General features: G+C 49.8%; 4 protein-coding genes across 4 annotated transcripts; all 4 read left to right on the top strand.

The window, feature by feature from the left end:
- Window positions 1–356: 356 nt before the first annotated feature.
- F5B22DRAFT_641605 (uncharacterized protein) lies at window positions 357–4,817 on the top strand (the record flags this gene model as incomplete). The annotated part of the gene is made up of 3 exons (XM_047978012.1): window positions 357–1,048; window positions 1,100–3,598; window positions 3,650–4,817. 3 exons carry the CDS (start codon window positions 357–359, stop codon window positions 4,815–4,817), a joined length of 4,359 nt encoding a protein of 1,452 aa, XP_047835823.1.
- Window positions 4,818–6,569: 1,752 nt separating this feature from the next.
- F5B22DRAFT_159018 (microtubule associated protein-domain-containing protein) lies at window positions 6,570–9,153 on the top strand. The gene is made up of 3 exons (XM_047969224.1): window positions 6,570–6,838; window positions 6,905–7,166; window positions 7,256–9,153. Exons 1-3 carry the CDS (start codon window positions 6,728–6,730, stop codon window positions 9,100–9,102), a joined length of 2,220 nt encoding a protein of 739 aa, XP_047835822.1. The 5' UTR covers window positions 6,570–6,727; the 3' UTR covers window positions 9,103–9,153.
- An 807-nt stretch (window positions 9,154–9,960) lies between these two features.
- F5B22DRAFT_585841 (uncharacterized protein) lies at window positions 9,961–12,395 on the top strand. Its single transcript, XM_047973522.1, has one exon. It carries the CDS (start codon window positions 10,205–10,207, stop codon window positions 12,155–12,157), a length of 1,953 nt encoding a protein of 650 aa, XP_047835821.1. The 5' UTR covers window positions 9,961–10,204; the 3' UTR covers window positions 12,158–12,395.
- Window positions 12,396–14,963: 2,568 nt separating this feature from the next.
- On the top strand, window positions 14,964–16,280 carry F5B22DRAFT_641602 (PH domain-containing protein; the record flags this gene model as incomplete). The annotated part of the gene is made up of 2 exons (XM_047978011.1): window positions 14,964–15,179; window positions 15,252–16,280. The coding sequence occupies 2 exons, from the start codon at window positions 14,964–14,966 to the stop codon at window positions 16,278–16,280; spliced, it is 1,245 nt and encodes a 414-aa protein (XP_047835820.1).
- Window positions 16,281–16,787: the final 507 nt, after the last annotated feature.

The following is a 16,787-nucleotide window of genomic DNA, read 5'->3' as shown; positions in this document are numbered from 1 at the left end:
GCCCCAGCCCACATAGCCAGTACTTCAAATGCAGCAACCTGATAGGCAGTGGCGACCCGCTCTGTCTTAGATTAGACCAATTACATGTACAGTACCAGCTGAAACGGGCCAGGCCATACAGTAGGTAGGTACGTACTCAACAGGTACCTAGGCACTCCGGGCCTAGACAATTCGTGCCATCGTCAATCAAGCTTCGTCATCCAACACGCCGAACGTGCACCCTTCTCTCTATCCTCCTGTGTCCGTCTTTCATCAACTGATGGGACTAGGTCGTTCTCTCAGCGCTCAAAATCTCTCTTTTCATACAACCTAGCCCTGTCGTATAGTAGTCTCAATGACAAGATTCTGATACCGACATGTATTCCAATTCCAATTCCTATCTTGGAGCCAACAATGTGCCGCGTCCAGGCTCCCAGCATCAATATGGCACACCCTTTGGTCAACAGGCACCGCAGCAGCTGGGACAGCAACCCACTGCTTTCGCATCGCAGCAGACAGGATATGGCCAGCCACCCTTAACCCAGCAGTACACGGGTTTTCCGGGCGCCCAAGGTGTGCCGTCGCAGTCTCAGGGGCTTCAACCTCAGTACACCGGCTTTCCTGGACAGGCGCCTCAACAACAGAATTTCCAAACCGGCGCACCGCCCGTACCCCAGATCCCCCAGCATTTCCAGCAGCAGTATAGCCAGCAACAACAGCAACAGCAAACACCCCAGAGCTCGTTCTTATCCCCGAGTCAACCGCCTCCTCCCGCGACGACGGCCGCGCCTTCTATCAAACCTCAGCCCACAGGCTTCACCGCAATGGCTGCATCGTTTCGAACTAGCGGGGCAACTGATGCGCAGTCAGCAGCTGCGGCGAAATCTCAGAAGACCTCGAACAAAATACCTAACATTAGACTGTCCTTCATCACTGCACAAGATCAAACAAAGTTCGAGACATTGTTCAAGTCGGCAGTGGGAGAAAACAATACAACCATATCTGGTGATAAGGCCCGTGACCTTCTATTAAGGTCACGGCTTGACGGGGACTCTTTGTCTCATATTTGGTAAGTCATGAAAATCAACCTGTGAGATTTCTCAACTAATGTGTCCGACAGGACGCTGTCTGATACGACTCGTGCGGGCGAGCTTCATTTCCCCGAATTTGCGCTTGCTATGTACCTTTGCAATCTCAAGCTTGTAGGCAAGCCATTGCCTAGTAGTCTGCCGGAAAATATCAAGAATGAGGTTTCGAGCATGGTAGATATTATTAACTTTAGTGTAGCGGAGGAGGCTGCATCTGGAGGCATAACTAATGCGCCAGACTTCACACGACAAAACGCGGCTACCCCTCCCACAATACAACATCCACAGCCTCAAGCATCGAATTCTCAGTTATTGCAAGCACAAATGACAGGGTTTCCTAGCCAGCAAATGGGCATGCAACCCCAGCAGACCGGTTTCCCTGCTGGGATGAGCAATCCCCAGCCTACCGGATACAGCGGCCCTCGACCACCAATGCCTCCAATGCCTACTGGTTTCGCGGGAGGCTTATCTCCAGCACCCGCGGCTCCCTTGAATGCCCAACCAACTGGCCGGCCTGGCCAGTGGGGTTTGGTTAATACCCCTGCATCGGGGCTACCTAATATCGATGCACTGCAGGCTCGAATGATGCCTCAAGCCGGCCGCGAGCAACAGAGTTATACTACCGCTGGTCTGTCTGGTAATGCTGTTATCCCTTGGGCAATCACTAAGGACGAGAAGACCCGGTATGATCAGTTATTCCGAGCTTGGGATGGTCTCGGTAAAGGGTTTATCGGTGGGGATCAAGCCATTGAGATAATGGGTCAAAGTGGTCTAGATAAGGCTGACCTTGAACGTATATGGACACTCTCAGACAATGGTAACAAGGGCCGTCTTGACCTAGACGAGTTTGCCGTGGCTATGCATCTAATATATCGAAAGCTGAATGGCTACCCTATTCCGAACACTCTACCCCCAGAGCTTGTGCCGCCATCAACAAGGAAAATAACAGAGTCTCTAGGCACTATCAGATCTATGTTGAATCAAGAATCTGACTACCGCAAATCATCAGGAGCTTCTCTCCTTCCACAAAAGACAGGTGTCAGCTATATGAAAAGCCACTCTTTCAAAGGTGGTAATACTGGTCTTCATGCCGGTAGAAAAGACGGTACAGTCTTCAGAAACAATGACGATGATGTGGGATACAAATCTAGCGCTCGGCGCAGAGTTGGAAACGCCTCGCCTCGTCCAAACTCACCTGCATCTGTTGCTTCAAACGAAGACCTTTCCCTCGATCAACTTAAAAAGAAAATACGTGAAAAGCAGGTTTTACTTGATGCCATGGACTTCAAAGATGAAGCTGCAGCGGAAGAGGATGATATTCTCGATCGACGTGATCGGCGAGAAGCAGAAGAGTTATATCGTCGTATTCGCCGTATACAAGACGATATTGATGCTCACCCAGACGCTGCTCTTATTAGTGGCGACTCAGATGCTGAGAGGCGGGCTCTCAAAAGGCAGTTGCAAAACCTCACTGATAAGATTCCAGAACTGGCCTCTCAAGTTCGGAAAACGGAGAAAGATATAGCTGATGCAAGGCTTGAGCTTTTCCGTTTGCGAGATGCCAAAGCTCATCCTAGCAGCGCATCCACCATCGTTGGCACTGGGCCCGGCGGTTCGATAACTGAGTCTGATCGCTTGAAGGCCAGAGCAAAGGCTATGATGCAACAACGAACCGCTGCACTAACAGGGAAAAAGGTAGAGGTTGGTGAAGATGACCTTGACGCACCCAAGCGCCTGGAAGAAGAGAGCATTAAAGCTAGGACTGAGAAAGAGAACAACGAAAGAATGGTGCGGGACGTCGAAGATAGTGTTCGAGAATTCGCCCAAGGGATCGAGGATAATTTAAAGGAGGGCGGGCAGACTTCTGCCAACGAGCACGAGAAACGACGTTGGGAGGACGCGCTTGGCGTTGAGGACGAAGTTCGTGACTTCATATTCGACTTGCAGCGCTCTAGCCGAGCTGCACGCATCAGGGCTCAAGATAGGAAAGGCGGACGTTCTGCGACTTCTGAACCTGTGCGAGCGGAAGCACCTCCAGTGCGCCTTGAAAGTCCATTATCAGCGGGTCATACTTCTTCTCCCCCTGTTTCTCAATCTCCGGGACTTAGCGGAGGTTCGTATTCGGCTTATAAAACGCCCGAAGAAAGAGCTGCTTTCATTAAGCAACAGGCGGAGCAGCGTATGGCCGAGCGCCTCGCTGCGCTTGGCATCAAAGCGCCGTCAAAACCTGGCGAGACAGCAGCTCAAAGAATAGAGCGAGAAAGAGCAGAGAGAGCAGCGAAGCTTCGCCAGGCGGAAGAAGAAGATTCTCGTCGTGAAGCAGAACGCCAGGCAAGAATCGCCGAGGAACAAGGCGTCCCTCCACCTGTCGCCAAACCAGAGGGCAAGAAACCTCCCCCGCCACCTGCCAGAAAGGGTGCCAAGAATGACGAGATTAGCAAGAAGGCTGAAGAAGAAACAGTACGGAAGGCGGAGGAGGAGCGCCTCGCCAAGGAGCACGAAGAACAGCAACGCGCTACACAACAAATGGAGTAAGTTTATCAACTTTGATTTTCTGAAGTAGGCATTAACCCGATCGCCAGGGATGAAGCAAAACAGCAAGAAGCTGAATTGAGAAAGGAGCAAGAGGCGTCTGCTGCTCGTCTGAAAGCTCTAGAAGAACAAGTCCGACAAGGCAAGCTCAAGAAAGAAGAGGAAAGGAAGAGGAAGAAGGCCGCTATGGCTGAGGCGAAGGAGAAGGAGGCCAAATTAGCTGCTCAGAGAGCTGAGATCGAAGCAGCACGCCAAAGAGAACTTGAACTCCAACGGCAGCTTGAAGCCATGGATGAAGAATCGTCATCCGATGATGATGATGGTCCCCAGCAAATCACACCACAGGCATCTACGCCAACACATGGTGGCAGCCAGCTAGGAAGTCAAGAGCTTGAACGTAAGGCAACACCACCTCCCGCGCCCGCACCACCCGTCGTATCGCCTCCGTCCGCCGTCACAAGCTCTTCAACGGACACCGAGAGCCGCAACCCCTATTTCCGTATGATGTCACAATCATCAGAATCATCAGCGACACCGCCGGCACCTGCACCTGCACCTACACCTGCCACATCGGCTCCCGCACCCCCATCGCAACCTAAGGCATCAACCAATCCTTTCCATCAGATGACGCAAGCTGCTCCCGCAGCCGCCTTGGGCCCACAGCCGACTAGCAATGTGTCCCGGAAGCGACCCGAAACAGATGATGAATGGGGCTCGGGTGATGAGGAATCTGAAGACGACTCTGACGATGATCGGCCAGCTGCTGGCGCCGCTCACTTAGCGTCTTTGTTATTTGGATCCATGGGTCCTCCTCGACCTTTGTCGGCTGCCGGTGAAAAGTCCAGAGGAGCCTCACCAGCTGTTCAATCGCCGCCGTTTAGCCCTCCTCCACCAAGCGGAGGCTTAACAGAAACATTGGCCGCTCCTCCACCTCCACCCTTACCAGAAGCAAGTCCATCGGCTCCTCCACCGCCTCCCCCCATGCCAGGTACCGATGCATCGTTTATGCCAGGCGTGGCTCCGCCCCCTCCACCGCCCATCCCGGGAATGGCTCCTCCCCCTCCACCACCACCGCCTGCCATTGGGGGTTTGCCCGCGCCACCACCAGGCGGACGCCCTGCGGGGTTTCTAGGTGAAATTCAGATGGGCAAGACGCTAAAGAAGACAGAGACGAACGATAAGAGCGTATCAAACATTCGGGGACGGGTCATAGACTAGACAGAGATGCGGTAGCGTTCATGCGCCCACCATACGACTCGGACTACGTGAAAGAACAAGCCTACAGTTGGGGGCCAAGGCATCGTCTGGATTTAGCAGATTGAATCAATTGATGGTTTATATGTAATTTTCTTAAAAACAGATCCAGTTCACCATTGTTTTATGCGAGTTACACTTTATCTTCGAATTGTACCTTCTTAATCGCTGCCTATTAGTGTTGATGATTTGGTATCCACGATGCTGATATATGCTTTCATGATTGACGCACCTACGTAGTACGTAGATGGGCTATGTACCTTTCTACCGACGAAAGGCGGAGATCAAAGTGAATTTTCCTGTCAGTGGGCAACCTGCGATTTAGGTGGTCATATGGGTCCTTCCTGGCACACGAGGTAGATCACCGTTAATGAACTTATTCACTATCCAGCAAGGCATTTCAGGGTTATCGTGGGCGATAAAGTACTACCTAGATGTGCGAACTTATATAGATTCGTATTCATGTATGCACTTTATTTAGTTACAATAGTTGTCGAAGTCTAGACTAGGATACCCGGTACTATGTACTACTATCACTGATCAGAGAGCAGGTCGTGGAAGCATCTGACCACGAACTTACGATGTGGCGGGAAACGTCCAAAACCATGCAGAGATATTTAAATTGGAATTAAAAGGGAAATCGGCATTCCCAAATTCTGCATATCTAGGTACCTATGCCATGATGCATAACATACCTATGACTCCAAAGAGAGCAGGAAAGGCCCGTGTGAAGATTTTTGGACAATGTGGGAATTGTGTGATGGAACCATGCTGTACCCTAAGTAGAATTGTAGTTCAGAGCAGAGTTCAGAGGATTCGGACGCGTTGCCTGTTTTGGTACATTATTCTTTAATCGTTGGTAAGGTGAATGTGATATGTACATGTAATTCGCATGAGCCATTGTGCTCTTTTGAGAAGCAGGGAATGGTTTCGATTGGACGCGCTGGCATTGAGCGATAGGCCTCGATGGATTTGAATCCAATGGGCGCTTGGTGGGGCTCAGTAACGAAGTAGTGGGTACCTCTACGTTACCTGCCAAATGTACCTAGTAGGGCCTAAGGTAGGGCCGGGCTAGGTACCACTGTAGGCTAGGTAAAGTTAGGTAGAGTCAGTGATCTGAAACAGCACGGTTGCCGTGGATACAGCATATGTGGGCTGCTGCATGTGCAGGGAGCCACGGCGCGGGCGGGCGATTAGGTACCCGTACCTACTCCTAGAGAGACCTACTACCACTGCAGCGACCGTACCTAGGTACCTACTACTGCGATGCTGTGCATAACGCTGCTGCTGCTGCTGCGTGCGATCTTGTTGTTGATCTCCAATTCAGTCCAATCCCATCGTCACCTTATGTTTTTCTTGTCTGCGTGCCCCCTCCATTTCTCCATTTAGACGTTCAATACACCCCCCTTCGTTTCTGCCACTGGTGTCCCCAAGACACAATCAAGTGGTTTCATTGCTACTATTTTCGTCATTGTCATTGTGCCTAGCTGCTACTACTACTACTACTACTACTACTACATGTATTATGCGAATGCATCGCTTTCACATCCATTACTAGTTGTAGTGTTTTGGCCTGCAATGCCTCGTACCACACTCTCGCTTTCTTCGGCTATCTAACTACGAGCGCGTCTCCCTTCACTTTTTTTTTTTGTTTCTTCCTACACCTTGAGAGATCGCCTCTTTCGTTCACCGAGGGCGTGTACTTGCAGAGGCACTGGGAAGCTAACAGCATGACGAGTGGCATGCGACCGTGATTCGAGTCTACTACAGGATCCAACGAATATCACACACCATCCCAGGCGACCCGCATAACAAAAACACCCGCAAAGTCCAACCGCCGCCCGTGCGCGCCTCGCATACCCAATCTGCCCATCATGGATGCCAGCTATCTTTCCCAGCAGGTCAACAGCATCATTGGTCAGTTGCATGGCTTGTTTGACGAGATTGGTGTCCCCAGTCATGATCGCGACAACCGAGAAGCAGAGGTGAGAAGCCACCAGCCCACTGCGACACTACTACATCTAGCGAAGCTAACCAAAGTAATGGCTTAGCTCTTCACAGCTCTCTCAGAAACATTGAATAACCAGGTTAAGCTCGTCACGGCAGAGAAAAGGGAATTGGTGGACGAGGCGGAAAGCATCATCACCCTAATCCGGCAAATGGAAACTTCACTTGATGATACCAAAACACAGCGGAACCAGGGGGATGACGACCTGCAAATCACCTATCCTCTCACGCAATGCCTGAAAGTATTGAAAGAGAAGCATATGCAAATAGCTAAATTGCATCGAGAGCGGTTCGAGCAAGTCAAAAGTAAGTCACCTATGTTACTATTCCCGTCACAATTGCGCATGGTGCGGATTCTGCATGGGCCTACTACTATACTAACCTCGTCCTTGCAGAGCTCGTTCAAGCATTAGAATCATACTCTTCCCACCTTGAGCCCACTTTCATCAAGGTCGCCCTGCCACCCACAGGACCAAAACAGTCTCTACCACCAACGTTTGATCTTTCGCCTGCGTATGTCGACAAACTCGACGACGAGTTCACTCGAGTATACGAAGAATATACGCGTCGAGTAGGGACAGTAAAGGCACTGTGTGAAAACATTATCCAACTCTGGGCCGAACTTGGGACGCCGCAAGCTCAAACTGACAGTGCCATCGTAAAGTATTATCGAGATGCTCCAGAACAACTCGGTTTACACGAAGAGGACCTCTCTAGGCTACGGATCAGGAGAGACAAATTGGCCGATGACAAAAAATCTCGTGAGAAACGCCTCAAGGACCTTAAGATGGCCGTTGATGCACTTTGGGAGAAACTTGGTGTCGAGGAGTCCGAGCGTAAATCGTTCCTTAACAGAAACCGTGGCTGCGGCGTTCGGCAGATCAACGAATTCGAAGATGAGCTAACGAGGTTGAGTGAACTCAAGCGACAGAACTTGCACCTATTTGTCGAAGATGCCCGTTTTAAGTTACAGGAACTTTGGGACGCTCTATATTTCTCCGATGACGAGATGCTGGAGTTCACGCCAGCTTTCTCTGATGTCTACAGTGATGCGCTACTCGAGGCTCATGAAAGGGAGATATCTCGCCTCGAAGCCTTGAAAGATCAACGGGCACCAGCGTTGGCATTGATCGAAAGACACCGAACTCTTGTCCATGATCGCGATGAACTGGCTGCATCAAGCCAGGATGCGTCACGTCTCATGATGCGTGGTCAGAAGGGAGAAAGGAGAGACCCCGGGAAATTGCTTCGTGAGGAGAAAATGAGAAAGCGAATCACAAAAGAATTACCCAAAGTCTCAGCAGAACTGGCCAAGCTATTAGCAAAGTGGGAAGACGAATACGGCCGTCCATTCCTTGTTCATGGCGAACGGTATCTAGATGTTCTGGAGCCCGAGGAGCCTAAGGCAGTTCCCGGGCCCAGAGCAAAGACCCCAGCAGGACCTAGAGGAGTACCTCCCAGCCGGGCGAATAGCACTGCAAGCAGAGCTGGAACAATCGCCAGGTCCAAGACACCAACAGCAAACCTTACAGGCACCGTGAGGAAAGGTGTGGCGCCCAGTCAAGCGCTTAAAGATCTAAAAACTAGTCCCTCCAGAATTCCGGCGCGCGTGCCCCTGTCGAATCTCAAGCATGGCAATAATTCCCCCGAAAGACCACGACCGGAGACTCGAACCCAAGGCGCATTAAGACCAGGTCATCCCCTAACAAGAGCTCCGCCTCCGAAAATGAGGGAACTGGTACCGGCTCCAGAGCTAGAGACGCCAGTAAACCCATATCGAAGCGTAGGACTCGGTTCAGGTTCACATGTACGGGCCGTTGAACCGGAGGATGTATATGATGATCGGAATTCCCAACAAAGCTATGGGCGATCTTACATGCATCAAACCTCTCACGCATCTTTGCGTAGTGAGCGACATGCTCAGTCTGCGTATCCACATGCACCTCCACCGAGACAGACCTCGAATACATCAACTGTCATTTCCGGATCAGAAAACTGGGAGACGTACGATGATGGATCAGAGCCCGAGGCTGATGCGTCCGACGCATATTATGCTAAAGTCAGAGCAGCAAGAGGAAAGCGATTCAGCCCTGAGGATGGTTATATAGATGCTCAAACCAGCCAAGTTAAGCGCGTTCGGGGCCTTCCTCCTTCTATGCATATCAACCATATGACTGTAGATGCCGAAGGCAACCGAACCATCTCAGGGAGCGAATGGACCGACGAAGACGCCTTCTCATAGCCATGTTTTCCATTTACAGCTGAATGATAACGAGACGCCAGGCGATACATGACTCACGACGATATAGCATGTGAAGCCTTCCAAAAATCACCTTAATAGTAGTCAACTGAGCTGTCTATGGATGGACAAAGTTTTGCACACCTGTGCTGTCGTCAGATTATATGGCACGCGCCAACTTATTTCCCGCACTATACGTGCTGCCCCACAACAACCTCTCTCTGTTTCTTCTTGTGTCTGGTTGTCCTGACCACACAGAACGTTGACAGCCTCAAGCTGGCTGGGCCTGCCTTTCGGCTGCTTCCTTGTTTTCATACGGCTTGAATTATACTACACATTGGCACTTGACAGTTCATGTCTTGCTGTTGATGCTACCTACTGTTGTAAATTTTCCTTTATGGGGCTCTCTGATGGAACATATTCGGAATATGGGGCGGCAGGGCTGATGGGCGAGGCGGTGGATAAGTCCTGGCTGGCGTTGGCGTTTCGGTTTGGCCTTTTATCGTATTGCGCATCCGGTACGTTTGTACCGTAAAACAAGACAATGTGTCGTCACTTTTCGTATTCTACCTACAAGAAGAAGTAAGAAGAAGTAAGAATCGCAAGCCAAGTTATTCTTTTTTTGTTTTTCTTTCTTTTCCCAAGCTCCTTGCATCATGCAGAGACGTCTAAAGGTGTCGTCTAAAGGTGGTCAAGGTAGCGTGTAGTAATAGGTACTACGAGACGTCATTTCCCAGTTAGGTACATGCAACATTAGCTGTACTTAGTAGGCGAGGGTAGGCACCTACATTAAGGAAGGTACCTAGCCTACCTTAGGCAAGTAAGCCTTTCGGGCCACTCGAGCGCGTGTCTCTACAGGTATCAAGTCTCTAAGGTAACCACATCACGTCAACTTGTCGCTAAGCCTCACGGCAGGTTACGTCCTAATCCACTGTTTCATGAACCGCTTGCAACTTGCGACCATTTGAACAGCTCTATGTCTACTTCTTCTTCACCCGAATGCTTCGTTCTAACCGCCTCTCTAATCACGCCACGCCCGTGAGATCGTTTAAGTAACAGTTAGGTCACTTCAATGAGCTGTTAGATGTAAGGATACCGGCAATTGATGCCACTGTCGGCCATCCCCATGAACGGTGCCAGTACACCAAACCAACCAGGACATGACGATGCCACGTATAATACAGCCCTGAGAGGTGCTTTCCTTGCCTTCCAGAAGACAGCCACCACCCCTACGACCTATGTTCCTGCCACGCCGATATCTACCGCTACCCCGACTCGTGAGACCGCCAATGGTCACGGAAATGGTGCTCTTATAGCGGCTACGTCGGCATCGCGCGATCGCAGCCTTGCTCAGTCGCCTTCCTTGAGCCTCCAAACCACGGGGAACAATGGTACCCCGAGCCGACATAACCAAGCGATGGGCCAGGCTCACCTCCAGTCAACTATGGGAGACGCACGTTCCCCATCTCTCATTGCGGCAACTCTCGCTGCAAGTCGATCTGGAAGTCCTAATCCCAAGCCTGCTCCCCTGGCACAGCTCAGTCTCCATCATCACCATACTGCACAACAGCGCAAAGGAAATCTGGGCGATAATAGCACTGCCAGCTCAGTTTTAGACGCGGATCTTATGCCGGATTCAAGCTCAATTGGTCCTACAAATGCCCTAGTGTCGTTGTTTGAGCGGAAGGAGGGCGAGTCGGACCCGGCGAAGAAGCGACCAGCCCCGATATCTGGCAATAAAAAGGGACTCAGAGTTGGTCTGCGGCCTATGACACCACCTCGAACTATGAGTCCGGTACTCACGTACGAAACATCACCTTCAAGATTGGCTTCGTCTCTCGCCTGGGAGAAGGTAGCATTACCTTCACCATGTACAGAATCCAGTCCAGCTGCACCAAGTTCGACGCCTCAACGCATAGAGGGACTGCCAGGAATTAGAAAGCAGCCTCCTCCTGCTCCTCCTTCACGAAATAAGGCTCATACCGAGGTAGCAGTATCTGCACCTCTTAATCTCAAGAAGAAAACGAGACCCATCACACCACCTCCGCGCGCTATACGCCAGTCAAACGCTTTGGTTGTATCTCCACAGCCGATACGGACATCGTCTCAACAGGTTATATCAAAGTCGTCAGATCCGAGCCCTGCTTCTTCTACTCAAGTGCTAGATAAGCCGATGTTACAACATCAAACTCGCGCACATTCCACGACAATGCCTTCAGTCGCAACCTTTACAGATACAAAGGATCCGGGCCTTTTGATTCGTAGATCTTCTAGCTCATCATCAAATGATACGTTCGTATCTGCTTCATCAGCCCCTTCACTACAGCCAGACTCACCACGTAAAACCCCCGAACCCTCTCTACCATTACGGCCACCATCAGTGCCCAATACCTCTATTCTACCGCCTCCGCGGCTTCCCGTGCTGCAGCCATCTTCCCATCTAGCTTTAGACTCACTCACCAATGCTATTGTTGCGGGGTCACTTGCATCTGCTCGCGCAACGCCTACTATAGCGAAACCTCCCACGCCACCTCCATCTCGAAGGCAAATACCACACATACGTCAGACACTACGAGCACCTCGAACTAAATCCGAAGAGGAACTGACTGGAGTGGGATCTCAACATAGGAAACCACTTGGCAAACTCAGCTCTCGGAAGAAACACGCTCACCGGGAAGGTGCCAGAAAACGATGGCGCGAAGAGATCACAGCCCGTGAAAGGCAGCGATATGAGGGCGTATGGGCTAGTAACCGAGGTCTATTATTAGACGGCCCTAACGCTATTTTGAACGGTTTGGGGGATGCAAGTCAGCTCGTCGCGAATGTAGTGGCACGCGATATATGGACGCGCAGCCGGCTTCCATTCGATGAGCTGGCGGAGGTATGGGACCTCGTCGACACTGAGGGTAGAGGTGCGCTGGACAGGGCTCAGTTCGTCGTGGGCATGTGGCTGATCGACCAGAGGCTGCGTGGCCGCAAAATACCCAGGAAAGTGAGCGACAGCGTTTGGGGGAGCGCCAAGGGAGTGAGAGTGCTCGGGCCCAAGATTAAGAGCTGAACACAAGTATTAAACCTAAAATACATAGTTTTGGCGACTACAACTTCACTTGTTAATATTCATTCTACCGAAGCTGTATATATATTGCAGGCATGATACCCAATAAATGAAACTTGAGCATGGTTATAAATGCAGTTCTCGGAATAGGGGGATTATGGTTGGCTTTTAAGCACATATTGTGTAGGTAGTCGTACTTTAGTGTACGATGTAAGAACAGACTATCAGCACCATTGGACGCTCAGATCGACATATGAGAGCTATTATTATCTAGAAAAATGCACCAGTTGTAAAACAGCGCGTGCTGCCACCCATCAGTTGCATTGGCTGGTCTAGCAACTAAGGTAAGGAAAGGGGTTAAAGGACGACATCATGCACATCAGCCACATCATTTCCGATCTGACCTATTAGCGCAGAATATCCGCTGGTATCAGCGTCGTTGTCTCACGATAATAGTAGCGCAATATATAGAGGTAATCCATCTGATAGGTATTGCTGTTGGCCGAGACAGTACCTACCTACCTACCCGCCGGGTCTCGTGGCCGCTGACCTGTTATTCATGATGCCTTGTTGCCGGCGGTTAAGCTTCGTTATCGTTCTTGTACGGGACTTGGCACTAGGTAGGTAGCTACAGTAAGCGATTCTAATACCGCTTTTTCTCAACCTTTACGCATGCTTGCTGAGCAATGTACGAGCTCAATCTGAGGCATTGGTTGAACTGCTGTATTTATCTAGATACATAAGAAACGTCAAGCGCAACAGTGATCTGTTCTTGTCTGACCTTCCTCAATGAGATACTAGGAATGTGGCATTCGCTGTACCGTTCCCAAGTCCGATGAACGATCCAGGTGGTATTCAGTATTGGGGCTTAAGCACTGCTTCATCCAATCAGACAGAGTAGTTTTTCTGCTTTGCCTTGTAGTCGGAGGCTTGGATGTTTTGGACGCCTGTCACAGCCAACGATACCTATGTAGAGGCGGTTTTGCTGCTATCCTAGCACACAGATGAATGGACGATATCCTATTGCTTGCTGGCCGTCATGTTTTCTGGGTAGGTTCCTGGTCAGGCTCATAATGCTGATTCAGTAGCCGACTCTCAGAGTGACTCCTAACTTTGCTTTTTGAATTGCGATGGAGGATTGAATACGCATGCTGGGTGCTAACAACAAAGGCATTTGTCTTTAGGACCGACTTCCTAGGAAGTCGGATGACATAATCAAAAGGCTTGTCTTAGTTTGAAGTCTCGAGCTAAAAGCAGCCAGGCTCGCCAGGGAACCTCCAACATCTGGGTACAGATAGGCGCTTTCTCTTAGTATCAAGGACGGTTTGAAATGGAGTGGGCGCCAAAGGCGTTCATTTGATCACCTCGATTCTTCTCTCCCGTTGGCATTGTCTTTTATTTCTCAAGTCAGAGTACCTAATTGTTTCGGACGTGTATGTAAAGTGGTTACCTGCTCCATACTTACCTAGCTTCAAACAGCCTTGGCGTCTACAAGTGATGTGTTAGAAGCTAGCAGACAGCCTACTATTCTCAATACGCCCGGACTAGGTATTCATGTATTATACTTGCTCTATAATGTTGATTGTATTCCTTTACCTTTTACCTGGGTGCTTTTACTACTTTTATTAAATACCTTAGTTACTTAATCTTTATATTATATATAAATATATATGCTTCGGTACTTAAAGTACTTGGGATAGGTAATACTTGGAGGTATGTAAAGTACTTGAACATTGGGCGACTTAAGTAGTTAAGTAGGTATACCTAATCTGTCTCCAGTATCTCCATTTTAGGTAAGGTGGCGGCCACCGTGGGGTGTGTGAGCGGCAAACCTAGGTGGCCTGCAGGCTACAGGTTACAGGCTACAGGCTCTGCCTCCAGCGCGTCGAGGTACCTATATAAGTACCTACTGAGTGTAGTAGGTACCATGTACTGCCTACCTTTATTATGCGGTTACATTCTGTTGACTTTTAATTTTACTTCACACAGCTGCTGGGTACCTATACGTGGATGTTTATAGCTACCTACCTTAACATTCTCTACCGTTCACTCTCTACGCTGTAATGGCATCCTCTCTTCTCATCCGTTCTTCTTCACTTCGTCCATTTTCGCCGCTCTAGTAGCAGATAGTGCGTCATTTGCCGCAACGTGTGCTATCATCACTCCCTGCCAGCTCCGCCTGTTCGAGGTTCGAGGCTGACCAGTCAAGAGAGAGGGGCATTTCCAGAGTCAACGTACAACAACCCACGACTTCATGCCCCCTGATCTCCGGCCGCGACTAACAGTTTAATCACCGCCACAACGTTATCTTCATTTTCTTCTCCATCTCTCTTTTACTTGACTCGATAGGCATTTATTACGTCGTTCCCGCTTCTCTCTACGGCTTTTCTCATGGACTCATAATTGCCAACCCCCGTCTCTTCCACTATTTCTCGCCACCAACCACATAAGTGTATATCGTTCGATCGTCCTATCTTCTACTGTTGCTTAGATATAGCAAGAACTACCCGCTCCATCGGTCGCTCTTTAGCTCACCCACGACTTGGTGCAATACTGAGGTCAACGTCCTCACCATCAACCGAGTGAGCACTCAGCCTGCCGGTAGAGATCGAGTCCATCGAACAGACACGCAAGCACCTGCTCTACGACTCAGGTACTGCAGTAGGGGATTAGCTCGCATGTTACACACGGAGAAGAAACCGACGTTGCACTTCTGGATAATTCCGTGACACTGGGACCTAATATCAATCACTCGCCGCATCCCGCATTGTGAAGAACCCTATCGCGTAGAGTTTCGTCAGTTCCCGTCATGGCGGAGACTACCACTCAGTGTCTTCCACAAGCAACTAACTACCGAACAATCATACCGCCCACGTCGGTTACCTCCCCCATCAACAGCATGGTAACTCGGCTTCGAAATCAATTAACTTTGTCCATGGCAAGCCCCGTAAACCAAAATGGAAGTTTTGAGTTTGATCGTGTCCTCAAGTCAGGATATGCCCAAAAACGAACCCAGAAAACGAAGGTACTCTAGGAAGTCCGTTCTACCTACGCATGGCAATCGAATTGGATGCTAATCTCCGATGTTTATATACAGGTCTGGAAGACTGTCTATCTTGTTCTACGTCCGAACGCGCTATACATGTATAAATCAGAGAAAGAAAGCAAACTTCGGCAAAAGTTATACCTTTCAGACTTATCGGCAGTGGTGCCTCTAAAAGATCCTAAACAGAAGAGAGATCATCTTTTTGGACTCTTTTCTCCGGCCAGAAATTATCATTTGGAGGCACCGACCGCCAAGGATGCGCAAGAGTGGATAGATCTCATAAGACGAGAGGCTAGGATCGAAGAGGAAGAAGAGGAAATGTTCTTAGCAAGTCCCATCATCCGCCGTCAATCCTTCGCACCGGCAACAATGTTGAAGAGTACAGACGGTACTCGTGAACCACCTATGCCGGAGCACGAACGGTTTTTGTCAAGCTCACCGGAGTCCGCCGACCGGCCTACATCGAAGTCAATACGTTCTATTGGGAGATGTATGTCCCATAACGACTACTCCGGCCTATCTGGAAACGAGGTAGCCTCACAATCTGATCTGTCTGATGCGGAGGGCCAGAGGGGACATGGGGCGTCAATTGAGAGCTTTGCCGGACCGTCAGCCTCTGTTACCGGTACGCAGGTTGCCTCACGTCCCAAGCAATCAGTCATGGGGGACCAGAATGCCAGCCAGATCAGCGGATTGAATGTGGAACGAGACCCCGATCGGGTGGTTTGGCAAGGTTGGCTTTGGTTCCTCAAGGGAAAGCGCGGCATGAGGCAATGGAAGAATTATTGGGCCGTACTCCGGCCGCGGAATCTAATTCTATACAAAAACGAATCAGAGTATACGGCTTCTTTCATCTTGGCACTAGCATCCATTGTTAATGTGGTGGATATTGATGCCATCAGCAAGACGAAAGTGCACTGCATGCAAATCATCACGGACGAGAAAAGCTACCGGTTCTGCGCCCATGATGAGGAGTCCCTGGTTCATTGTCTAGGGGCATTCAAGAGTCTCTTAGCCAAAAGGAAAGAGTTAGAGGCTCGCGGGTCCATTTCCGGTCAGGTAGCTGCTACCACCTCATAATTGCGTTGTGGGTATGTCGCAAGTCTGCGATTTCTGGCATTTCGACACAAATATCCTCGAGGTCGCATCAACCAAGCTAGACACCCTCGGCACATGTCATAATGGCGGTCATTCCCGACAGCGTATAATCAATCAGTCGCCGAACTAATAATGCATTTTAGAGTGACGCTACAATTTGACAGCTCACTATCATGACACGGGAGCATCTTGTATTCAGGATTGCTCTGCGGTACGATCATAACGACTTATAATACCACTTCCATATGTTTTTAATAAAAAGAATCTCTTGCGCTTCCAGTTTGGTGGGCGCAAATTGCAGTATCTTATGCACATCTAACCGGCCCAATGTTGAAACTAAGCATGTGTGTACGGTATATCGAGGCTCATAGTACGTCGAGCTCTGTGCAAGCAGTGAATTGCCGGTGTGAAGGATTAATTGCAAACAGTATGGGACCTACCTACCTAGGTCGTAGATCGTATGTCCTTATTGCTAGGTAGTCACAAAGC

This window comes from Xylaria bambusicola (assembly GCF_022495145.1).
Source record: "Xylaria bambusicola strain CBS 139988 unplaced genomic scaffold F5B22scaffold_2, whole genome shotgun sequence".
Classification (NCBI taxonomy): Eukaryota; Fungi; Ascomycota; class Sordariomycetes; order Xylariales; family Xylariaceae; genus Xylaria; species Xylaria bambusicola.
Note: the sequence above shows the minus strand (reverse complement) of the source record. Positions and strands in the feature narration are given on the sequence as shown.